We start from the raw sequence: 27751 nt of genomic DNA on the forward strand, positions 1-27751 counted from the left end.
ATATATTCTCTGTGGACGGGTGTACATCACATCGATTACCTCTCTTGACACGTCCAATCGAGTCTACATGAAGGATGTAAAGAACAGCATATTTTAAAACTCCTTGGTTACACAAGTCTGTGAACGGTATTACCAAAAGAACAGGGTCGTTACACGTTTGTGGGGACAGGGTTGGTGACATAAAGGGTATCCTAGCAACCAGCTGTGGTACTGACGAAGCCATGGCAACCACCCTCTTGACATGAACAGTCAACAGCAGTCAACTACATTTATTTTGATTTCAGTACTATGTTAGTATTTTTTCTCATTGTTAAAGTTGCAGCAGCTATATTTTGTTTACGTGATTGAACATATACATCACTTTAAATGAGTGAACACACAAACGTAACATGGCTTATTTACAACGTCGACAACATTTTATGCTAGTATGTGACTTTTATAATAAGTAGTATCTGAATACATTTACATATTGCAGGTAATTATAAGTAGGAAATCACATTTCTTATCTAATCACTTTCTCTCCTTTACTGATATAAAAAAATACATCGTACATTCATTTACAACTTTTACGGAAAAACAAGAGAATGACAGTCCGCGTTATTGCCACTTTCTCCAGAACAAACGTCACAATACATACAATATAGAAAACGGTCAATCCGTAGTATCCTTCAAAGTCTACAAAAATATATATTTCATATTCTGCTCCTCGGCTCCATCTGTGGATCGTTGTCGGAAATATGTTCCAGGAACTACCTCACATTTATAAAATGAAGAAAGACCGGAAGATTGCAATATGCGTTAAGATTATAACATACAATAATGTATCTGGTAAATGTATCTATGTTGAGTACAGTAGACAGACGGAACGTCATAGGAAAACAGGGTTTCCATCAAGTTTACATACCTGTGTAGTGTATAGCATATGGAGTGGCGCACAGTTATAATAGGCCATCTATAGCGGTAAGGGAGGAGGAGGGGGAGGGACAGGTATACCAGCAGGCAGGGGAGGGGGAGCAACTGAATTGTCCTGTGATATTATAGTAGGGGGTGACGGTGAAAAGTTTACAGATCTTGAATGAGAGTCGTCATCATCGACTAAATCCTCGGTTGATTTCTGCCGTTGTTTTAGCTCCTTCAGGACGTCGTTAGAAAACATGGACCTGTGTGCTCTTTCGCTCTGTGATTGTGACATTGGATTGGCCGAAGTACTCGGTCGAGGGGGTGATTCTGACCTGGACTTGACCGAAGGTCTCGGCGTGATTCCGTCGAATGGTGGGGTGACGGGTCTATCGGGTGAGTGCGGCTCACTGTTGGGGTAGTCCCTGATGAAGGATTCTCGCGGAGATGCTGCGGCACTAGGGATGTCCAGAGGAGGTGAGGGTGGTGGGGATCTACTGACGGTACGTGTGTATGGATTCTCATCGGGCTGTCTAGTTTGCGGAAAAGCATCTTCATTATCTTCTCTTGTAGATTTTCGAATGTCAACGTCGCCGTTTCTCCGCGAAAGATCTTGAGATGGCATCTCTGTTGGAGGATTCGTGCCCCAGCCGTCCTCAACGATGCCCTGTAGGCGTTCCGACATGGACAAACCAATATTTTGTGACGTAGGACCAAGATCTTGGTCCGGCTCACCCCAGTCATCTGATTGTCGACTCTTGGCTTTCACTGGTTGAGGTTTGATAACAGTAGCGTAGGTGTAACCTTCAGGTTCTGGACTCGGATCCCGTTCCTTAGGTTTGTTACTCTTCGGAGCGTAAATTACGTCCCCTGATTTTGGTCCAGCTGCTGGGTGAAACATACCGAACTCAGAGCTAACCTCATTTTCGTCCTTACGTGCTGGGCTTTCTGGGGGTCGTGTCGTCGTTCTCAGATCCTGATAGAATGGCATCGTAGGCGGGCTACGAGAGCGAGAACGGGACGGGGATCGATCCCGCAACACCACAGGCTCCTCTCTTAAAGGGGAGTCTGGTCGTTTTCTCTGGACATCGCGGGGCTGTCTCGACTGGAGAGATAAGAAATTTCATGTTTATCAACAACTAACACGTAGATATGGAACTATTTTGATATGCCAAGATTTACTAATAACTCTAGTCAGCTAATAACTTTATGATACATAATACCAAAATATTAAATTTAGTACATATCAAAGTCTGAAAATATAACTAGAATGTCCAATCACACAATCAGTTGTTCTAAAGACCATTATTCAACGGGCTGCGACATCATCACTATGGAGAGGCTGGTAAGGAATGACGAGTATTCAATGGGTATTATCACTATGGAGAAGCTGGTGAGGAATGACGAGTATTCAATGGGTATTATCACTATGGAGAGGCTGGTGAGGAATGACGAGTATTCAATGGGTATTATCACTAAGGAGAAGCTGGTGAGGAATGACGAGTATTCAATGGGTATTATCACTATGGAGAAGCTGGTGAGGAATGACGAGTATTCAATGGGTATTATCACTATGGAGAAGCTGGTGAGGAATGACGAATATTTAATGGGTATTATCACTATGGAGAGGCTGGTAAGGAATGACGAATATTTAATGGGTATTATCACTAAGGAGAAGCTGGTGAGGAATGACGAGTATTCAATGGGTATTATCACTATGGAGAAGCTGGTGAGGAATGACGAGTATTCAATGGGTATTATCACTATGGAGAAGCTGGTGAGGAATGACGAGTATTCAATGGGTATTATCACTATGGAGAGGCTGGTAAGGAATGACGAGTATTCAATGGGTATTATCACTATGGAGAAGCTGGTGAGGAATGACGAATATTTAATGGGTATCATCGCTATGGAGAATCGGGTAAGGAATGACGAATATTTAATGCTATATCGAGTCAACAATGGAAACAGAACCTACCGCTTCTCGATCTTCATCCATTTCTCTGAAAATGAAAAAAAAAATTCTTCATTAGTCTGGTATCTAAAACAAATCAAAATTATAACAGATATAGAGCGCCATGATTTCCTACAGCAACAATTTCCAGTGTAAAAAGTTTTTTAAAAATGTAGCAAATTTATTGAATATTGCTATGTACTTCTCAATGTTAAGAATTCTTCAGAACTCGAACTTAATTTTAGATTCTTTCAAAAAAATCCAAGAACGGTGTTCTTTTTCAGGATTCTTGTCCAAATCCGAAATGTCACAGAAAATCCATTTGAAGTTATGAAGATATCAGAAAATCATGCAAATTGTTTAAAATGTTTATAGATCGAAAGAATGTTTTAGGAAACCGATAAAAGTGTTCACTGAAATATCCAGTAAATCAACCTAAATTAGGAATATTTCAGAACCACCAATCAAAGTGTAAAGAATATTTCATTGAAGTTACAATTATTCAGACCTCCAGTCAAAGTGAAAATATATCTTAAAAAAAGTTTCAAAATACCAATCAAAGTGTTAAAAATGTTTCAGACATTTAATCAAAGTGTTAAAAATGTTTCAGAAAACCAATCAAAGTGTAAAAAATGTTTCAGAAAACCAATCAAAGTGTTAAAAATGTTTCAGACATTTAATCAAAGTGTTAAAAATGTTTCAGAAAACCAATCAAAGTGTTAAAAATGTTTCAGAAAACCAATCAAAGTGTAAAAAATGTTTCAGAAAACTAATCAAAGTGTTAAAATGTTTCAGACATTTAATCAAAGTGTTAAAAATGTTTCAGAAAACCAATCAAAGTGTTAAAATGTTCAGAAAACCAATCAAAGTGTTAAAATGTTCAGAAAATCAAAGTGTAAAAAATGTTTCAGAAAACCAATCAAAGTGTTAAAAATGTTTCAGACATTTAATCAAAGTGTTAAAAATGTTTCAGAAAACCAATCAAAGTGTAAAAAATGTTTCAGAAAACCAATCAAAGTGTTAAAAATGTTTCAGAAAACCAATCAAAGTGTAAAAAATGTTTCAGAAAACCAATCAAAGTGTTAAAAATGTTTCAGACATTTAATCAAAGTGTTAAAAATATTTCAGAAAACCAATCAAAGTGTTAAAATGTTCAGAAAACCAATCAAAGTGTTAAAAATGTTTCAGAAAACCAATCAAAGTGTAAAAAATGTTTCAGAAAACCAATCAAAGTGTTACAAATGTTTCAGACATTTAATCAAAGTGTTAAAAATGTTTCAGAAAACCAATCAAAGTGTTAAAATGTTCAGAAAACCAATCAAAGTGTTAAAATGTTCAGAAAATCAAAGTGTAAAAAATGTTTCAGAAAACCAATCAAAGTGTTAAAAATGTTTCAGACATTTAATCAAAGTGTTAAAAATGTTTCAGAAAACCAATCAAAGTGTAAAAAATGTTTCAGAAAACTAATCAAAGTGTAAAAAATGTTTCAGAAAACTAATCAAAGTGTTAAAAATGTTTCAGAAAACCAATCAAAGTGTTAAAAATGTTTCAGAAAACTAATCAAAGTGTTAAAAATGTTTCAGAAAACCAATCAAAGTGTAAAAAAAGTTTCAGAAAACCAATCAAAGTGTTAAAAATGTTTCAGAAAACCAATCAAAGTGTTAAAATATTTCAGAAAACCAATCAAAGTGTTAAAAATGTTTCAGAAAACCAATCAAAGTGTAAAAAATGTTTCAGAAAACCAATCAAAGTGTTAAAAATGTTTCAGACGTTTAATCAAAGTGTTAAAAATGTTTCAGAAAACCAATCAAAGTGTTTAAATATTTCAGAAAACCAATCAAAGTGTTAAAATATTTCAGAAAACCAATCAAAGTGTTAAAAATGTTTCAGAAAACCAATCAAAGTGTTAAAATATTTCAGAAAACCAATCAAAGTGTTAAAATGTTTCAGAAAATCAAAGTGTTAAAAAATGTTTCAGAAAACCAATAAAAGATTCAAGACTGTTTCAGAAGACCAAACAAAGGTATGAATGTTTGAAAACGCCATTCAATATTAAGAATTGTTTCAGAACTGAAATAAGAATTGAAAATATTCCAGAAACAGATTAAAGAATGTTCCAGAAAGTGTTTAGGATATCCAGAAAATAAAGCAACATTAGAATGTTTGTTCTAGAGAAATCAATCAATGAAGTAAATTTATGAAAATCAGTTTATCACATTTGTCTCCGTACATGATGAAAGGAATGAATGTTTCAGGACAAACACTAAACTAAGATGTTTTAGAAAACTAGACAGATTAATATGGGTCAGAATACTTATTAAAGGTTAGTAACTGTAGACGTCACGTGACAATGAGGTATACTAACATCACTCGTACCTTGACAATACGATATACTGACATCACTCGTACCTTGACAATACGGTATACTGACATCACTCGTACCATGACAATACGGTATACTGACACTCTTACAATGACAATACGGTATACTGACATCACTCTTACAATGACAATACGGTATACTGACATCACTGCTTCCATGACAATACGATATACCGACATAACTCGTACCATGATAATACGGTATACTGACATCACTCGTACCTTGACAACACGGTATACTGACGCTCGTACCATGACAATACGGTATACTGACATCACTCGTACAATGACAATACGGTATACTGACATCACTCTTACAATGACAATACGGTATACTGACAACACTGTTACCATGACAATACGGTATACTGACAACACTGTTACCATGACAATACGGTATACTGACAACACTGTTACAATGACGAAGGTATAACGTGTTTCATGATGTAAAGAAGATAGCATGTAAAACATTTCGAAAGTCTGAATGAGATTAAATATCTCATAAAACATGCAAGATTTACGGTCACAGATTGACATATTGTTATGATCTAAGCTGCATATCAATATTTTATTTCGTTTCACTTACACCTCACGCCAGTATATTTGACTATAGACATACTTTAACCCAATCCAGTTTACATAAATGTAAGCCAACACTCCATTTCCGAGAAGCAAACAGTCTCCAATTTTAGGCATACTTGTACAAATGCGATTTTCGTGTTGCTTTGTATAAAGCAGAGGCAACCATGCGATGTTCTGGTAACTGATATACATACCCTGAGATAACTGTTTCCGAGGAACTATCGCTGTAATGATACCATAAAACGTAGAGAAATTTACCTCGTTTGTTAATGTGTATAGAGAGATAGTCACCACCTTTTTGTACTCGATGTCATTGATTAGTTGTGGTAATATAATTGTTAATTCGGTAACCACCACCCTATACGAATGATCAGGTAAGTTGTTAACATCTTAATAATCCTCGTTAGTATTTATCCTCTCCTTTTTTGGATCAAATTAAAAACCATGTATTTAAAAAAAACATCTCTCAGGTATAAACCATAGCACCAGTATCTAATATCTTCCCATTTGTTAATAATTACGATATTGCATCAAATTAACCTTGTCTTGTATATAAAAAACGAATCCTTTGTTAATATCCCCTTAACTAGCTGGTACTTTGTTACACCTCCCCTTGACTAACTAGTACTTTGTTACACCTCCCCTTGACTAACTAGTTCTTTGTTACACCTCCCCTTGACTAACTAGTACTTTGTTACACCTCCCTTTGACTAACTAGTACTTTTTTACACCTCCCCTTGACTAACTAGTTCTTTGTTACACCTCCTCTTGACTAACTAGTACTTTGTTACACCTCCCTTTGACTAACTAGTACTTTTTTACACCTCCCCTTGACTAACTAGTTCTTTGTTACACCTCCCCTTGACTAACTAGTACTTTGTTACACCTCCCCTTGACTAACTAGTTCTTTGTTACACCTCCCCTTGACTAACTAGTTTTTTGTTACACCTCCCTTTGACTAACTAGTCCTTTGTTACACCTCCCCTTGACTAGCTAATACTTTGTTACACCTCCCCTTGACTAACTAGTACTTTGTTACACCTCCCCTTGACTAACTAGTACTTTGTTACACCTCCCCTTGACTGACTGGTTCTTTGTTACACCTCCCCTTGACTAACTAGTACTTTGTTACACCTCCCCTTGACTAACTAGTACTTTGTTACATCTCCCTTTGACTAACTAGTACTTTGTTACACCTCCCCTTGACTAACTAGTACTTTGTTACATCTCCCTTTGACTAACTAGTACTTTTTTACACCTCCCCTTGACTAACTAGTTCTTTGTTACACCTCCCTTTGACTATCTAGAAGATAGTAATTAATCTTCTTTTAAACATTAGAAGTTAAAAAGGAATATAAAAAATAGCACGAAAAGAAATTATGACAGTAACCCATAAAGTAGGTTGTACGAAATAAAAAGAAGTATCACTTATGTGATGTTGTCTCTTTGAAATACAAACAACGAGGCTATATATGTTTAACATAAACCTTAGTAAACAGTTTCCAATCTAGAGATTTGTATCCCATAAAACATGCCGAATACATTATACAACGTCAGTAGTAATGGAAGATTCTTTTATCAATGTCACATGATCTTCTGAGCAAGGCCCAAACTAATTTTGGAACAGAGTGTCGTTCGATGCGCGTGTTAATATAAATACTAAGTAACACCTGACCAATGAAAAGCATCGTTACATATTTTGACGTTGCAGAATTTTTCGTATAGAGTACATGTATAATGAAATACAATACAAACAGCTATATATATAGAATTACATCGTCACATACATCTTCTGTTCAGTTGTTTGACAACAGATATCTCGTTATTTGTAAACACCAAAGACAAAACTGTCTGGAAGAGGAAAATACATGCGATACAGATGTCTATATCATTATATTTGGTTATATGTAGAATTGATTAAAATTGTCAAAGCAGACGCTGTTCGCATCCTCCTTTACCATGAAGTACACTGGAACCTCCTGAATTAGGATGAAGATTATAAGGCACCTTTATACCTTACAGATGCAGCCCTCATCCGAACTTACGAGGCTCCAGTGCAAGGTTAACGCTAGTTAATAAGCTTCAACAGAAGGGGTAGGACAATGGTCACTCTACATACTTGATAACTATCGTGGAGGGAACTCTAGGAGAGACGAACTGGCGATGATACCTAGATTTTCTCTCGCGTACTGTAGACCTTCCTGAGGCGGTAGAGTCACTCTCATCAGAGTCCGACACGTACACAACTTGGACTGGATACTGCTGACCGAAGAAGTAAGGATAGGCCATAGGGGGATACTGTGATGGCGCCATGTGACCCATGTGGGCCATGTATGGATATCCGCTGGAATGTGTTCCTCTTGTGTGTCTTCCTCTGTGTGGATTCTCCATCGGATACATCCCTGTCGGATAAGATCCCCTGGAGTATGACGTCGTTCCGATGATAATCGGCCGAGGGGGTGGTCCCCGAAAGGTGCCAACCATTGGCACGGGTCCTACATGAGGATGGTGGACTGGGGCCATTCTCACTGAGCCTGGGGGGTCATAATTATGTCGTGGACTGTGAGTTCGTCCATTCATTTTGGACATAGGGATCCCATTCTGTTGTCTCGGTTTCTTGTGCCTGGGAATGCCATTGGCCATAGGTTTGGGTGGTTGTCTACTGTTTGTTGAAGACTGTGGCGATTTACGTCTGGAATCAATATAGAGTTATACAGTTCGATGATAATGAGGCCAGGGTAGAGTGAATGTGAACCGCCTTAAATAATGTAGAAACATCGTTCGGAAGCTACTCGACAATTCAGTCTAGATTTCATAGCGATATTACTACATGACTGGGCATCGATTCCCACTCTTTGATATGTTTAACGGTAAAGATACGGTAAGATTATCAAATGACTTCAAAAGTTTGATACGTCAGGACAGTATATCGATATCACATCGAAGGGAGACAACTCTGCTTTAAAAAACATTGCCTGTATGAGTAACACCTACGTACTTTGGAATAACAGCTTACCTGATGTAACAAACGACTGGTATAACGAACAGCAGTATGACACAGAGTACACCCGCCAGCACTCCGGCAACAATAAGGGACGTCAGTTCCACCGCCATATTACCATTCAACACCCGTAACTACAAATAAACAAGTTTTAGGAATTACAAACATAGTAAACATTGAATGAGAGACTGAGACTGTGCTAGAGAACACAGGAGAGCACATATTGCCAAACTGACTAAGTATAAGTATACTGAACATGTTGTCAGTCAAGAAGGTACCCCAGAAGGCCGCAGCCAGGGAACATTGAGAGGTAAAGATTGTATGCGTTGAACACTGTAAGCAGAATATTAATCTACGGGAAAACTATATATGGTGAAACACGAAAATCATTTGTGCGGGATTCCAGATTATACGGGAAATGGAAATTTCCAATCGGTTCCATAATTTGCGATTAATAAGATCGAGCCGTTTTGGTATTTGTCGTGTCGGACACAGCCGAAAATGGCAATCCAATATCGTTCTCTGCTAGACAACAGATGTCAAAATAAAATAAAAAAGAAAACGACAGATCTCCGTTGGACTTCTGTGTAAGTAATGTATTCAGTGAGTAGAAAATATGAACCGACGGTAGGAAACAGAATCTTGACTCTCGAGCTTATCCACGACATTACACAAGACAAATACAGTAACAATACCAATGTCAAGTTTGTTATCTTGGTGAATACTCCCAATCCACAGTGACAGGTAAACTGTAAAACACAATCCACAGTGACAGATAAACAGTAAACACAATCCACAGTGACAGGTTAACTGTAAAACACAATCCACAGTGACAGGTAAACTGTAAAACACAATCCACAGTGACAGATAAACTGTAAAACACAATCCACAGAAACAGGTAAACTGTAAAACACAATCCAAAGTGACAAGTAAACTGTAAACACAATCCACAGTGACAGGTAAACTGTAAAACCCAATCAACAGTGACAGGTTAACTGTAAAACACAATCAACAGTGACAGGTTAACTGTAAAACACAATCCACAGTGACAGATAAACAGTAAACACAATCCATAGTGACAGGTTAACTGTAAACACAATCCACAGAGACAGGTTAACTGTAAACACAATCCACAGAGACAGGTAAACTGTAAACACAATCCACAGTGACAGGTAAACTGTAAAACACAATCAACAATGACAGGTAAACTGTAAAACACAATCCACAGTGACAGATAAACAGTAAACACAATCCACAGTGACAGGTTAACTGTAAACACAATCCACAGAGACAGGTTAACTGTAAACACAATCCACAGAGACAGGTTAACTGTAAACACAATCCACAGTGACAGATAAACTGTAAAACACAATCCACAGTGAAGGTTAGCTGTAAAACACAATCCACAGTGACAGATAAACTGTAAACACAATCCACAGTGACAGGTAAACTGTAAACACAATCCACAGTGACAGGTAAACTGTAAAACACAATCCACATTGACAGGTAAACTGTAAAACACAATCCACATTGACAGATAAACTGTAAAACACAATCCACAGTGACAGGTAAACTGTAAACACAATCCACAGTGACAGGTTAACTGTAAACACAATCCACAGAGACAGATAAACTGTAAACACAATCCACAGTGACAGATAAACTGTAAAACACAATCCACAGTGACAGGTAAACTGTAAACACAATCCACAGTGACAGATAAACTGTAAAACACAATCCACAGTGACAGGTAAACTGTAAACACAATCCACAGTGACAGGTTAACTGTAAACACAATCCACAGAGACAGATAAACTGTAAACACAATCCACAGTGACAGATAAACTGTAAAACACAATCCACAGTGACAGGTAAACTGTAAACACAACCCACAGTGACAGATTAACTGTAAAACACAATCCACAGTGACAGGTAAACTGTAAACACAATCCACAGTGACAGGTTAACTGTAAACACAATCCACAGAGACAGATAAACTGTAAACACAATCCACAGTGACAGATAAACTGTAAAACACAATCCACAGTGACAGGTAAACTGTAAACACAATCCACAGTGACAGATTAACTGTAAAACACAATCCACAGTGAAGGTTAGCTGTAAACACAATCCACAGAGACAGGTAAACTGTAAAACACAATCCACATTGACAGATAAACTGTAAAACACAATCCACAGTGACAGGTAAACTGTAAAACACAATCCACAGTGACAGGTAAACTGTAAAACACAATCCACAGTGACAGGTAAACTGTAAACACAATCCACAGTGACAGGTAAACTATAAAACACAATCCACAGTGACAGGTAAACTGTAAAACACAATCCACGGTGAAGGTTAGCTGTAAACACAATCCACAGAGACAGATAAACTGTAAACACAATCCACATTGACAGGTAAACTGTAAACACAACCCACAGTGACAGATTAACTGTAAAACACAATCCACAGTGAAGGTTAGCTGTACACACAACCCACAGTGACAGATAAACTGTAAACACAATCCACAGTGACAGGTAAACTGTAAAACCCAATCAACAGTGACAGGTTAACTGTAAAACACAATCAACAGTGACAGGTTAACTGTAAAACACAATCCACAGTGACAGATAAACAGTAAACACAATCCATAGTGACAGGTTAACTGTAAACACAATCCACAGAGACAGGTAAACTGTAAAACACAATCCACATTGACAGATAAACTGTAAAACACAATCCACAGTGACAGGTAAACTGTAAAACACAATCCACAGTGACAGGTAAACTGTAAAACACAATCCACAGTGACAGGTAAACTGTAAACACAATCCACAGTGACAGGTAAACTATAAAACACAATCCACAGTGACAGGTAAACTGTAAAACACAATCCACGGTGAAGGTTAGCTGTAAACACAATCCACAGAGACAGATAAACTGTAAACACAATCCACATTGACAGGTAAACTGTAAACACAACCCACAGTGACAGATTAACTGTAAAACACAATCCACAGTGAAGGTTAGCTGTACACACAACCCACAGTGACAGATAAACTGTAAACACAATCCACAGTGACAGGTAAACTGTAAAACCCAATCAACAGTGACAGGTTAACTGTAAAACACAATCAACAGTGACAGGTTAACTGTAAAACACAATCCACAGTGACAGATAAACAGTAAACACAATCCATAGTGACAGGTTAACTGTAAACACAATCCACAGAGACAGGTAAACTGTAAACACAATCCACAGTGACAGGTAAACTGTAAAACACAATCAACAATGACAGGTAAACTGTAAAACACAATCCACAGTGACAGATAAACAGTAAACACAATCCACAGTGACAGGTTAACTGTAAACACAATCCACAGAGACAGGTTAACTGTAAACACAATCCACAGAGACAGGTTAACTGTAAACACAACCCACAGTGACAGATAAACTGTAAAACACAATCCACAGTGAAGGTTAGCTGTAAAACACAATCCACAGTGACAGATAAACTGTAAACACAATCCACAGTGACAGGTAAACTGTAAACACAATCCACAGTGACAGGTAAACTGTAAAACACAATCCACATTGACAGGTAAACTGTAAAACACAATCCACATTGACAGATAAACTGTAAAACACAATCCACAGTGACAGGTAAACTGTAAACACAATCCACATTGACAGGTTAACTGTAAAATACAATCCACAGTGACAGGTAAAATGTAAAACACAATCCACAGTGACAGGTAAACTATAAAACACAATCCACAGTGACAGGTAAACTGTAAAACACCCAAGATAAAATATGTTAATCTCATTTTTAACGTTTGCCAAATTGATTAAAATAGTTGAATGATTATCTCCATCTTTTATACGGCAGGTGACGTCGATAAAGCAGAAGACGCTTTCCATTCCGGAACATCTGGTCTTATTTTGCCAGTACTTTTTTTCCGTATTATACTCTACTTTAATACATTTTGAGATTTAATGAAGCTTCTGTTGACATATCGGTATTTTAGTTGTTGTTTGTCCCTTGTGATTTGGATTTTCTTTACATCCCTCCTCGATATCATTCGTGGCCTTATATTATTGGTGAGTCAGAGAAGGAGGAATAGTTTAATGGCATGGTTTTATACTAGTATATTACTTCATACATAATATGTCTAATGCTAAATCTATCAAAAAAGTGCACCAGTGTGTCGTCTCTTCAATTCTGAGTAAATGTTTAAAATAAGTACATACAAGTTGTCTTAGATTGTTTACAATAGGCACACAACATCGTTTAGATTGTTTACAATAGGTACATCTTATTGTCTTAGATTGCTTAAAATAGTTACACACCATCGTTTAGATTGTTTACAATAGGTAAATATCATTGTCTTAGATTGCTTAAAATGGGTACACATCCTCGCTTCATATTGTTTTACGCAGATTTCAAATCAGACACATATCGCCCTACTGTATATAGAAGAACCTGTTATGACCATTTCGCCTTAAATAGCAGTGACTAATAGAAGTTATTAATGACACGTAACGATATAACATAGAAATATCGCTTCCTGGTTCTGCCCCGTCTTCTAAAGTCTGGTTATGGGCAATAATTGCCCGTCTAGTATTACCTGTAGATAAATACACACCTTTTATAAACACTACTGGGATATTTATTTAACCACCAGACACCGGTTCTGCAGGTTTATCAGATGTACACTCAATTGTTGTGAAGAACAGAACCTGTATACGATTGTTCACCTCTCTTGACGAAAGGTCAATAAAGACTTCAAACACAAGTAAAGTAAACGTCCACCATCATGATTGTTTCACTACCTCGGCTACATGAACAGAATTTGGAACATTAATATAACTGATTTTGTCAACAGTAACACGGTATATCTTCAATTACATACTTAAGCAAATGTTTTCATGTTCTGGTTTGTAGAGCACTCAGTGCATGGACCAAATCTAATGAAACGTCTCGGTTACCATTTTATCAGAAATTGATAGAAAGTTCGCTATGGCCTGCCTAAAACTCGTAAGCATTTCAGATTTTTTGCTTCGTTATAGAGAATGCAGTTGGTAAGATTAATTTTAAACATCGCTCCTGGACTAATCCTGTGAACTATAGACCTCCTAGTGAAAATTAACGTTTGTACTCTTGTTACAGAAGTTTTAGAGAGAAGAAAACGACAGTCCGGGGAAAAGGCAACTCAAACTGGTAACTGAGCTTGTCATTTGGTGAGATAAACAGGGATGTTGAATGCTGATTTCGACAAATACCCGTGATTTTTCTTGGTTTATATATAGACATGGCGTTAGTTCTTCCCACTTTTGCATGGCATTCGTTGTCATCTTGTTGAATACACCTACAGCTTTTTTGTTAGTGAGAGAGTTGTATTTTGTATTGTAATAGCCCACAACAATAGATATTCAAACAATGTCGATACACATGAGGAATTATAATCCACAGAGCTGGTGTCTATTGTTATTCATTTACCATTATCATACATTTCTATGGTATGTTGTTCTTTAATTTTGCTCGATAAATAATTTCTTTTTTGCGTTCAAACTACGGTTCTATGTTATGTTCTACATTTCTATGCCAAATATTACGTTGCTATGTTACATTCTATGTTTTTACACTCTATTCTACATGTCTATGTCCTATTCTGCATGTATATGTTCTATCTTACATGTCTACGCCCTATTCTACATGTCTACGCTCTATTCTACATATATATTCTCTATTCTACATGTCTACGTTCTATTCTACATGTCTATGCCCTATTCTACATGTCTACGCCCTATTCTACATGTCTACGCCCTATTCTACATTTCTACGCTCTATTCTACATATATGTTCTCTATTCTACATGTCTACGCTCTATTCTACATGTCTACGCTCTATTCTACATGTCTACGTTCTATTCTACATGCCTACGCCCTATTCTTCATGTCTATGTCCTATTCTACATTTCTACGCTCTATTCTACACGTCTACGCCCTATTCGACATGTCTATGTCCTATTGTACATGTCTACGCCCTATTCTTCATGTCTATGTCCTATTCTACATGTCTACGCTCTATTCTACATGTCTACGCTCTATTCTACATTTCTACGCTCTATTCTACATGTCTATGTCCTATTCTACATGTCTACGCTCTATTCTACATGTCTATACCCTATTCTACATGTCTCTGCCCTATTCTACATGTCTCTGCCATATTCTACTTTTCTGTAATATTCCACGTTTCTATATTTTGTCCTACATTTTCTTTGCTCCGTTTTAATGTAGTTTTCTACTACTGAAGCGGCGCTGTTGGAGTTGTTCTCAATGACATTTTCTTTTTATACACGTATATAAGTGTTTCTGCTTGCCATTAACGTGAATCTTTAACCAAAAACACTTACGCGTCTGGCACACTGACAGATGAGATAACTATTGTATTACGACACGCAGGTAACAAGGCGTGGTAGAACATGTAACTGCTCCAGTCATGCGTTTTCAATAAACACCAAATACTGTGCAGCGTCTCCCCAAACTTATGTAAGATAGAATGATCTGTGGAGACTATTAAATGCAAACGTATTCAATATATATATATATATATATATATATAATCGTATTCATGACGAGAAATCAAAGTAAATGGCATTTGCTTATGACAGCATTTAACATATATGTTTTAGGAATTTATTGACACAGGTAACGTGAAGGGTGTCATATCACGAGTTACACTGAATGACGTTTCTTAACTAACTTGTCTTAATCATTATGTGACTAGTAGTTTATACAGTCTCATCTTAATCATTATGTGACTAGTAGTTTATACAGTCTCATCTTAATCATTATGTGACTAGTAGTTTATACAGTTTTGTCTTAATCATTATGTGACTAGTAGTTTATACAGGTTTATCTTAATCATTATGTGACAAGTAGTTTATACAGTCTCATCTTAATCATTATGTGACAAGTAGTTTATACAGTCTCATCTTAATCATTATGTGACTAGTAGTTTATACAGGTTTATCTTAATCATTATGTGACAAGTAGTTTATACAGGTTTATCTTAATCATTATGTGACAAGTAGTTTATACAGTCTCTCATCTTAATCATTATGTACAAGTAGTTTATACAGTTCATCTTAATCATTATGTAGTAGTTTATACAGTAGTTTATACAGTCTCATCTTAATCATTATGTGACAAGTAGTTTATACAGTCTCATCTTAATCATTATGTGACAAGTAGTTTATACAGTCTCATCTTAATCATTATGTGACTAATAGTTTATACAGGTTTATCTTAATCATTATGTGACAAGTAGTTTATACAGGTTTATCTTAATCATTATGTGACAAGTAGTTTATACAGTCTCATCTTAATCATTATGTGACAAGTAGTTTATACAGTCTCATCTTAATCATTATGTGACAAGTAGTTTATATACAGTAGTTTATACAGTCTCATTATCTTAATCATTATGTGACAAGTAGTTTATACAGGTTTATCTTAATCATTATGTGACAAGTAGTTTATAGTAGTTTATACAGTTTATCTTAATCATTATGTGACAAGTAGTTTATACAGTCTCATCTTAATCATTATGTGACAAGTAGTTTATACATGTTAATCATTATGTGACTAGTAGTTTATCTTAATCATTATGTGACAAGTAGTTTATCTTAACAGTTTATACAGTCTCATCTTAATCATTATGTGACAAGTAGTTTATACAGTTTATCTTAATCATTATGTGACAAGTAGTAGTTTATACATCTTAATCATTATGTACAGGTCATCTTAATCATTATGTGACATAGTAGTTTATACAGGTTTATCTTAATCATTATGTGACAAGTAGTTTATACAGGTTTATCTTAATCATTATGTGACAAGTAGTTTATACAGTCTCATCTTAATCATTATGTGACAAGTAGTTTATACAGTCTCATCTTAATCATTATGTGACAAGTAGTTTATACAGTTTTGTCTTAATCATTATGTGACAAGTAGTTTATACATCTTAATCATTATGTGACTAGTAGTTTATACAGTCTCATCTTAATCATTATGTGACAAGTAGTTTATACAGGTTTATCTTAATCATTATGTGACAGTTTCATCTTAATCATTATGTGACAATCATTATGTGACTAGTAGTTTATACTCATCTTAATCATTATGTGACTAGTAGTTTATACAGTCTCATCTTAATCATTATGTGACAAGTAGTTTATACAGTCTCATCTTAATCATTATGTGACAAGTAGTTTATACAGTCTCATCTTAATCATTATGTGACAAGTAGTAATCATTATGTTATCTTAATCATTATGTGACAAGTAGTTCATCTTAATCATTATGTGACAAGTAGTTTATACAGTTATCTTAATCATTATGTGTAGTAGTTTATACAGTTTATCTTAATCATTATGTGACAAGTAGTTTATACAGTCTCATCTAAATCATTATGTGACAAGTAGTTTATACAGTCTCATCTTAATCATTATGTGACAAGTAGTTTATACAGTCTCATTATTATGTGTTTATCTTAATCATTATGTGACTAGTAGTTTATACAGTTTTGTCTTAATCATTATGTGACTAGTAGTTTATACAGGTTTATCTTAATCATTATGTGACAAGTAGTTTATACAGTCTCATCTTAATCATTATGTGACAGTAGTAGTTTATACAGTCTCATCTTAATCATTATGTAGTCTCATCTTAATCATTATGTGACAAGTAGTTTATACAGGTTTATCTTAATCTCATCTTAATCATTATGTGACAAGTAGTTTATACAGGTTCATCTTAATAATTATGTGACAAGTAGTTTATACAGGTTTATCTTAATCATTATGTGACAAGTAGTTTATACAGTCTCATCTTAATCATTATGTGACAAGTAGTTTATACAGTCTCATCTTAATCATTATGTGTCTAGTAGTTTATACAGGTTTATCTTAATCATTATGTGACAAGTCTCATCTTAATCATTATGTAGTTTATACAGTCTCATCTTAATCATTATGTGACAAGTAGTTTATACAGTCTCATCTTAATCATTATGTGACAAGTAGTTTATACAGTCTCATCTTAATCATTATGTGACTAGTAGTTTATACAGTCTCATCTTAATCATTATGTGACAAGTAGTTTATACAGTTTTGTCTTAATCATTATGTGACAAGTAGTTTATACAGTCTCATCTTAATCATTATGTGACAAGTAGTTTATCTTAATCATTATGTGACAAGTAGTTTATACAGTCTCATCTTAATCATTATGTGACAAGTAGTTTATACAGTTTATCTTAATCATTATGTGACTAGTAGTTTATACAGTCTCATCTTAATCATTATGTGACAAGTAGTTTATACAGGTTTATCTTAATCATTATGTGACAAGTAGTTTATACAGGTTTATCTTAATCATTATGTGACTAGTAGTTTATACAGTCTCATCTTAATCATTATGTGACTAATAGTTTATACAGGTTTATCTTAATCATTATGTGACAAGTAGTTTATACAGGTTTATCTTAATCAGTAGTTTATACAGTCTCATCTTAATCATTATGTGACTAGTAGTTTATACAGTTTATCTTAATCATTAGTAGTTTATACAGTCTCATCTTAATCATTATGTGACAAGTAGTTTATACAGTTTATCTTAATCATTATTTATACAGTCTCATCTTAATCATTATGTGACAAGTAGTTTATACAGGTTTATCTTAATCATTATGTGACAAGTAGTTTATACAGTCTCATCTTAATCATTATGTGACAAGTAGTTTATACAGGTTTATCTTAATCATTATGTGACAAGTAGTTTATACAGTCTCATCTTAATCATTATGTGACTAGTAGTTTATACAGTTTTGTCTGAATCTCTATGTGATAGTAGCTTATACCTGTACATAGATTTATCTTAATCTCTATGTGATCGTTATTTATACCTGTACATAGATTTATCTTAATCTCTATGTGATGGTTATTTATACCTGTACATAGATTTATCTTAATCTCTATGTGATCGTTATTTATACCTGTACATAGATTTCTCGTAATTGTTATGTATTTTTTTTAAATCATTATTTTCAATTCCATTGTCATGTGCCGGTCTTTTAAACTGATATTTATCTTAACGTTTATTGGTTGATCATTTTCAGTTAGTTTGATTTGAATCGGTATGTGGTGAGTTTTGATGACCTGCTTTCAATCTCCTTTTATTGAAGATAATTTATTACACACAAGCAGTTTTCGAATTATATATAATAGTCCGTCGAATAATATAAATATTTATCATTAGAGCACGGTGAAGTCTTACTAAGTTATCATAGTTAAGTAGTTAACAAGCTCCCCTCACAAGAGAACAGTGAAGTCTTACTAAGTTATCATACTTAAGCAGTGAACTAGAGCCCCTCACAAGAGAACAGTGAAGTCTTACTAAGTTATCATAGTTAATCAGTTAACTAGCTCCCCTCACAAGAGCACGGTGAAGTCTTACTAAGTTATCATAGTTAAACAGGTAACTAGCTCCCCTCACAAGAGAACAGTGAAGTCTTACTAAGTTATCATAGTTAATCAGTTAACTAGCTCCCCTCACAAGAGAACAGTGAAGTCTTACTAAGTTATCATAGTTAATCAGTTAACTAGCTCCCCTCACAAGAGAACAGTGAAGTCTTAGTAAGTTATCATAGTTAATCAGTTAACTAGCTCCCCTCACAAGAGAACAGTGAAGTCTTAGTAAGTTATCATAGTTAATCAGTTAACTAGCTCCCCTCACAAGAGAACAGTGAAGTCTTACTAAGTTATCATAGTTAATCAGTTAACTAGCTACCCTCACAAGAGAACAGTGAAGTCTTACTAAGTTATCATAGTTAAGCAGTTAACTAGCTACCCTCACAAGAGAACAGTGAAGTCTTACTAAGTTATCATAGTTAAGCAGTTAACTAGCTACCCTCACAAGAGAACAGTGAAGTCTTACTAAGTTATCATAGTTAATCAGTTAACTAGCTACCCTCACAAGAGAACAGTGAAGTCTTACTAAGTTATCATAGTTAAGCAGTTAACTAGCTACCCTCACAAGAGAACAGTGAAGTCTTACTAAGTTATCATAGTTAAGCAGTTAACTAGCTACCCTCACAAGAGAACAGTGAAGTCTTACTAAGTTATCATAGTTAAGCAGTTAACTAGCTCCCCTCACAAGAGAACAGTGAATTCTTACTAAGTTATCATAGTTAATCAGTTAACTAGCTCCCCTCACAAGAGAACAGTGAATTCTTACTAAGTTATCATAGTTAAGCAGTTAACTAGAGCCCCTCACAAGAGAACAGTGAACTATGATGAAGTATAGACAGGTAAACAAACAGATCTACAATAACACCGTGACAAGGTATTGTAAAGCCAGAGGCTGTGCTGTTGATTTGTACGAGTAACACAGCATTCCAATCTCATCATATGTATATACACAACATTACACTAATGGGGTGAAAACAGGGGCCATTACACTTATAAATGTTTACATGGGGTGTGAACGCCTAAGATTAACATGTTTTACATCAGGACAGTGCGAGTCCTATCGTACATGTGGTGCGAGAGTGTAATTTAGTCAAAAATGATATCAATTTGACGTCGTGCATGTACGTGACCTAATGTGTTTTAATCGTCATCAAACGTCAACACAGGTAAAAAGATGTTTAGTAATCCTGACAATGAAAAGTGTGTAATACACACAAGCAAGTCACTTTATATGAAGTGATGCTAGGAGCTGATAGCATAGTAATTCTGAAACTAAGTAAAAAACCAAAGCGACCAGAATAAAATGTTAAATATGATACAAAGATCAACTTTGATGTTCACGTTGTGTGATCACATTTTCAAAACAATATATACAGTACACACACCTGATGTCATCCTCACAATAATGTACATTTCTAGTACCCAGTCCTGATGTCATCCTAACAATAATGTACATTTCTAGTACACACACCTGATGTCATACTCACAATAATGTACATTTCTAGTACCCAGTCCTGATGTCATCCTAACAATAATGTACATTTCTAGTACACACACCTGATGTCCTCCTCACAATAATGTACATTTCTAGTACACACACTTGATGTCATACTCACAATAATGTACATTTCTAGAACACACACCTGATGTCCTCCTTACAATAATGTACATTTCTAGTACCCAGTCCTGATGTCATCCTAACAATAATGTACATTTCTAGTACACACACCTGATGTCCTCCTCACAATAATGTACATTTCTAGTACACACACTTGATGTCCTCCTCACAATAATGTACATTTCTAGTACACACATCTGATGTCATCCTCACAATAATGTACATTTCTAGTACACACACTTGATGTCATACTCACAATAATGTACATTTCTAGTACACACATCTGATGTCCTCCTCACAATAATGTACATTTCTAGTACACACACTTGATGTCATACTCACAATAATGTACATTTCTAGAACACACACCTGATGTCCTCCTTACAATAATGTACATTTCTAGTACCCAGTCCTGATGTCATCCTAACAATAATGTACATTTCTAGTACACACACCTGATGTCCTCCTCACAATAATGTACATTTCTAGTACACACACTTGATGTCCTCCTCACAATAATGTACATTTCTAGTACACACATCTGATGTCATCCTCACAATAATGTACATTTCTAGTACACACACTTGATGTCATACTCACAATAATGTACATTTCTAGTACACACATCTGATGTCCTCCTCACAATAATGTACATTTCTAGTACACACACCTGATGTCATCCTCACAATAATGTACATTTCTAGTACACACACCTGATGTCATACTCACAATAATGTACATTTCTAGTACCCAGTCCTGATGTCATCCTAACAATAATGTACATTTCTAGTACACACACCTGATGTCATACTCACAATAATGTACATTTCTAGTACACACACCTGATGTCATACTCACAATAATGTACATTTATAGCACACACACCTGATGTCCTCCTTACAATAATGTACATTTCTAGTACCCAGTCCTGATGTCATCCTAACAATAATGTACATTTCTAGTACACACACCTGATGTCCTCCTCACAATAATGTACATTTCTAGTACACACACTTGATGTCATACTCACAATAATGTACATTTCTAGTACACACATCTGATGTCATCCTCACAATAATGTACATTTCTAGTACACACACCTGATGTCCTCCTCACAATAATGTACATTTCTAGTACACACACTTGATGTCATACTCACAATAATGTACATTTCTAGTACACACATCTGATGTCCTCCTCACAATAATGTACATTTCTAGTACACACACCTGATGTCATCCTCACAATAATGTACATTTCTAGTACACACACCTGATGTCATCCTAACAATAATGTACATTTCTAGTACACACACCTGATGTCATACTCACAATAATGTACATTTCTAGTACCCAGTCCTGATGTCCTCCTCACAATAATGTACATTTCTCGTACACACATCTGATGTCATCCTCACAATAATGTACATATCTAGTACACACATCTGATGTCCTCCTCACAATAATGTACATTTCTAGTACACACACCTGATGTCATCCTCACAATAATGTACATTTCTAGTACACACACCTGATGTCATCCTAACAATAATGTACATTTCTAGTATACACACCTGATGCCATACTCACAATAATGTACATTTCTAGTACCCAGTCCTAATGTCCTCCTCACAATAATGTACATTTCTGGTACCTAGTCCTGATGTCATCCTCACAATAATGTACATTTCTAGTACACACATCTGATGTCCTCCTCACAATAATGTACATTTCTAGTACACACACCTGATGTCCTCCTCACAATAATGTACATTTCTAGTACACACACTTGATGTCATACTCACAATAATGTACATTTCTAGTACACACATCTGATGTCCTCCTCACAATAATGTACATTTCTAGTACACACACCTGATGTCATCCTCACAATAATGTACATTTCTAGTACACACACCTGATGTCATCCTAACAATAATGTACATTTCTAGTACACACACCTGATGTCATACTCACAATAATGTACATTTCTAGTACCCAGTCCTGATGTCCTCCTCACAATAATGTACATTTCTCGTACACACATCTGATTTCCTCCTCACAATAATGTACATTTCTCGTACCTAGTCCTGATGTCCTCCTCACAATAATGTATATTTCTAGTGCCCAGTCCTGATGTCATCCTAACAATAATGTACATTTCTAGTACCCAGTTCTGATGTCATCCTCACAATAATGTACATATCTAGTACACACATCTGATGTCCTCCTCACAATAATGTACATTTCTAGTACACACACCTGATGTCATCCTCACAATAATGTACATTTCTAGTACACACACCTGATGTCATCCTAACAATAATGTACATTTCTAGTACACACACCTGATGCCATACTCACAATAATGTACATTTCTGGTACCTAGTCCTGATGTCATACTCACAATAATGTACATTTCTAGTACACACACCTGATGTCCTCCTCACAATAATGTACATTTCTAGTACCCAGTCCTGATGTCATCCTCACAATAATGTATATTTCTAGTACACACATCTGATGTCCTCCTCACAATAATGTATATTTCTAGTACACACATCTGATGTCATCCTCACAATAATGTACATTTCTAGTACACACACCTAATGTCCTCCTCACAATAACGTACATTTCTAGTACCCAGTCCTGTTTCTAGTACCCAGTCCTGATGTCATCCTCACAATAGCGTATATTTCTAGTACCCAGTCCTGATGTCATCCTCTCGTCCAGTAGGCGTTCCGGATAGTGAGTTTGTATTTTTTCATGAGTAAATTAATACCCTTTTAATCAACGATATCATATCACAAACCTGTTCTTAGTAAACGTCAATATCAGTTATCTAAACGATATTTATATATGCGCATAAAAATCGGGTCATTTCAAAACAACTTTTGGTCTGATGTATAACATTTGATTAAACGGCCGAGTTCTTTTAATCGACACACAAAGGATGTATGGACGAACAGAAACTCAAAGGAAAAAGATCAAACCCGGAAACGGTAACGGAGAATATTGATGGGACTAATTACGAGAGAAAATCTTTGTAAAAAGAAATTTAGAGATAGACGAAGATTGTAAGATATCTCTCTCCAAACTACGTACGCAATCGTTTACACACGGTCCATTAACTGTGACTGTAGAGAGGGTTGAGAAGCACTGTACTGTACCATCATGGTAAAAACTACAATTAGTGAAGCTTTTCTTACAGTTATACAACATTTAATCATGAGTAAGCGGAGAACTTCGTGTTGTGATTGGACTTGATTAATAAATAGTGTCTTTATTTACTTAAAGTGTTTTAGAATATGTTTTAATGTTAAATGTGGGGTCACCCACAGCTGATCTAATCACGCTGACATCATACCCAGCGGATGTCGCTTACAGATTTTTATATTGTTGTATTAGTTGATGTCCCTATTAGCATGTACTCGTTGCTGTCCAGCCAGCGCTACAATTAGGGTGTTTGGTAGCTCTCTCTTATTGTCATAGGGCGGGTGTTGACAGTCCGTTTCCAGTAGCACTACAATAACGATGTGTCGTTTTTGCTGTGACTACTTCGTGAATAGAGACTGTCACAATTCCATCCGGATACGGCGGGGTACACACGTTAGAGTTTTACAATATCGGGAACACCCATAGTTAGACAGCCCTACCTTAAACTACACAAGCATGACTAAGTACCGGGTGCTGGTATAATAGAGGATTTACTTTTTCCCAGTATTCCTGAGATAAATATAAACCCGTAACCCGTATAACCACCACGTTATTGATGTCGTTTAGAGGACTAGCAGGACTATGACGGTTCACTTTATTGATGTCGTTTAGAGGACTAGCAGGACTATGACGGTTCACTTTATTGATGTCGTTTAGAGGACTAGCAGGACTATGACGGTTCACTTTATTGATGTCGTTTAGAGGACTAGCAGGACTATGACGGTTCACTTTATTGATGTCGTTTAGAGGACTAGCAGGACTATGACGGTTCACTTTATTGATGTCGTTTAGAGGACTAGCAGGACTATGACGGTTCACTTTATTGATGTCGTTTAGAGGACTAGCAGGACTATGACGGTTCACTTTATTGATGTCGTTTAGAGGACTAGCAGGACTATGACGGTTTCTAAAATAAATATTAACTGCCCTGCACTATTCCTTAATAAGTAACCAATATCTATACGTCAATATATATATCTGTAGTAAGCATTATGTCACGACTACACACTAATTAGATATCATCACAGTTCCAGTGGGTTCTGTATGAAGATAAGGAAGTACTGCACACCAGTAATGTACACATACAAGTATGTATACAGATTTAATATATGTCACGGTTCCCTAACTTCATAGTCTATGATCAGTCTTCAATAACACTTCCTCGTCAACGTGTATTTATAATATTTATTAACAAAGGCGATGTAAAAAGTCAAGATTATCCGCGTTAAGCCATCACAAAGGAAAACGAGTTATCAAACCATTTAAGCTTGATCTTAATATTTCAAAACACCACTTCAGTTATAAAAATAGAAAACCAGTCTGGCCTGATGTGAATGTAGTTAACAGAGCAGACATTTATAGTAATCAATACACCACACCTGTGATAATTGAGGACTATATTACCTACAGTGTAGCAGATATCTCAATAATTTAGGAATTATCCTGATTCATCAATGTTTAGGTATGTTTTCAGTACCTACTGTACAACTGGAGAGCTCGACCACGCCTTCCTGGAGGCGTGAGGCTGGGGCCGGCTTACCTTGTATCAGGAGGAGGGACAGTCAGCACCCTGTCGGTACTCCTAATAGGTATTCCCCGAGGGGTCGTCTTAATGTGACTTAGTGCCCCATACAACTCCCATCCATGGACCCGGTCTGGTGTAATGCTTCTCCGAGAGGTACCGAGGGAGGCGCTGGATTCGTGACACACCTGAGCGGACACGAAAAATTCTCCACTATAATAATCTCGTGTACACATAGAACTGTGTACATTTGAATATAGAATATCACTAAAGCCTTACGCGGCCTTTAAAGCGCAACTGAAGCGAAGTTTGCCGAAATAACCCGAGGGCGTTTTCACAGTGTATACCGGCAATTGAGTAAAGACAATGTTAATTGCAGGTGATTCGTTATACGGTGTCTGAATACAAATGATTTTGTTTGTAGGAGAACTCCACTGTTAGCTATGGTATACATAGATCTATAATTCATTGTGTCGTCTCTGTCCTCTCTACATGTGTATATCTTAATATTGATTAGACAAACCATTAATTAATTATTCCGAATCTTCTACAGATATACGAACCTAATAAAACACGGAGAAATGAAAATGCAAATAAGCTTTCAACCATCGTGCTCTACTCATCGTTGTGTAGGTGAACTAGTACATATGGTAATGAAATGCCGGGCCATTGACGTGTGATGGGTCGAACCAAGAGAACGTGTACTCTGTGGGAAGTCCATTCACAGCCATTGTCAATGGACACGTAACAGTAGTACAGTCGATAGTACAACATTTCAGTACTTACAATCACATTGTTTACCATTGAATAGGAATATGAGGAAGGAAATTATCTGTGATACCAGATCATTTTAAAAGTACGCCAAACCGGTATTTTTATATTCCGAGTCGCATCGACTCTTCATACAGAGGGTGTTATGTAGAATTTAATTGTGAAACTTTTATTAATTATTAATTTATTGTATAACATATGATTAGTCTACGAATAAGATAATAGTGACAACATTGTATAATTTTATCATAAATTACCGATTTAATTACATTTTACTTCGATTTAAAATGCATCTCTAACATTGTGAGATTTATCTATTTGTAACGTTATAAACCAACATACTAAGAAGCTCACAAAGGGATGTACCCATATATATTGTAAATACGTTGTTTGGATTATGATTTTAACATTATCATCAGAACTTTATATCGGTCGTTGATCTTATCCACACACTGACTACAGCTTTACACAAGCTTACAACAATTTACACGTACAGTCTAGGTAATGTAACCAAGAAATATGCTCGCAAAATTCAATTACATTATCACATTTTGACCCATAAGACAGCCTGCCAAGGAATCGACTGTAAACTATTACAGATTTTTTTCCAAGTCGCATGTCAAAAATGTGCAAAACCAAAACATACATTTTCAAAAATTAATATAATATTATACTTGGACCCACAAGAAAATTCATGCACAAAATGAAATATAGATCATTTAAGAAATTTTGAAAATTGTAAGTCGTGAACATGAATCATTTGGTAGAAATATAGAAAATGGAAATATTTTCAAAATATAAGACCGGCATTCAATCGGCGTAAAAAAAAACTTGAACATAACAGAGGAAGGATCTCGATTATTTCTGTGTTAATGTTTACATTACAGACAGCATAATTTCTGCCGACCTATGGTGTGTATATGTCTCTGTTGATTCATTACGTCCCCAAAATCAAGACTTTATTGCAAGATGTCGACAGCTGACAGATAAACTCACAACACATGGTTTAGAAAGATGAAAGTACGTCCGTCATAATGATCTCATTGAGAATATATTTCCCTCGCTTGAGAATAAGTGACATTACTTACTTTGATTGACTAAGATTGATAAAGTGGGTGTCGTCGATGAAGCAGAAAACGCTTACCCTTCTGAAACACCGTACTTTTTTTACCATAGCCTAATCAAATTTGAGTGAGAATGAAGCTTATTTTGACATGCCGATATTGTAATATCACTGACGATTCCTGGAAGGAGTAATGTAGCATCACT

The 27751-nt window shown here is 35.7% G+C and overlaps 1 protein-coding gene across 1 annotated transcript; it reads right to left on the reverse strand.

The window, feature by feature from the left end:
* Positions 1–909: 909 nt before the first annotated feature.
* On the reverse strand, positions 910–25947 carry LOC132544390 (serine/arginine repetitive matrix protein 1-like). The gene is given in 8 exon segments (XM_060207974.1): positions 910–2002; positions 2876–2900; positions 6010–6039; positions 7935–8424; positions 8427–8507; positions 8832–8913; positions 24685–25096; positions 25730–25947. Coding segments are annotated over 8 exon segments (2388 nt in total). The 3' UTR covers positions 910–952.
* Between the last annotated feature and the right edge of the window lie 1804 nt (positions 25948–27751).

The sequence above is a fragment of the Ylistrum balloti genome, unplaced genomic scaffold (assembly GCF_031769215.1).
Source record: "Ylistrum balloti isolate Yb309-2 unplaced genomic scaffold, AGI_CSIRO_Ybal_v1 Utg369796, whole genome shotgun sequence".
In the NCBI taxonomy this organism is placed as follows: Eukaryota; Metazoa; Mollusca; class Bivalvia; order Pectinida; family Pectinidae; genus Ylistrum; species Ylistrum balloti.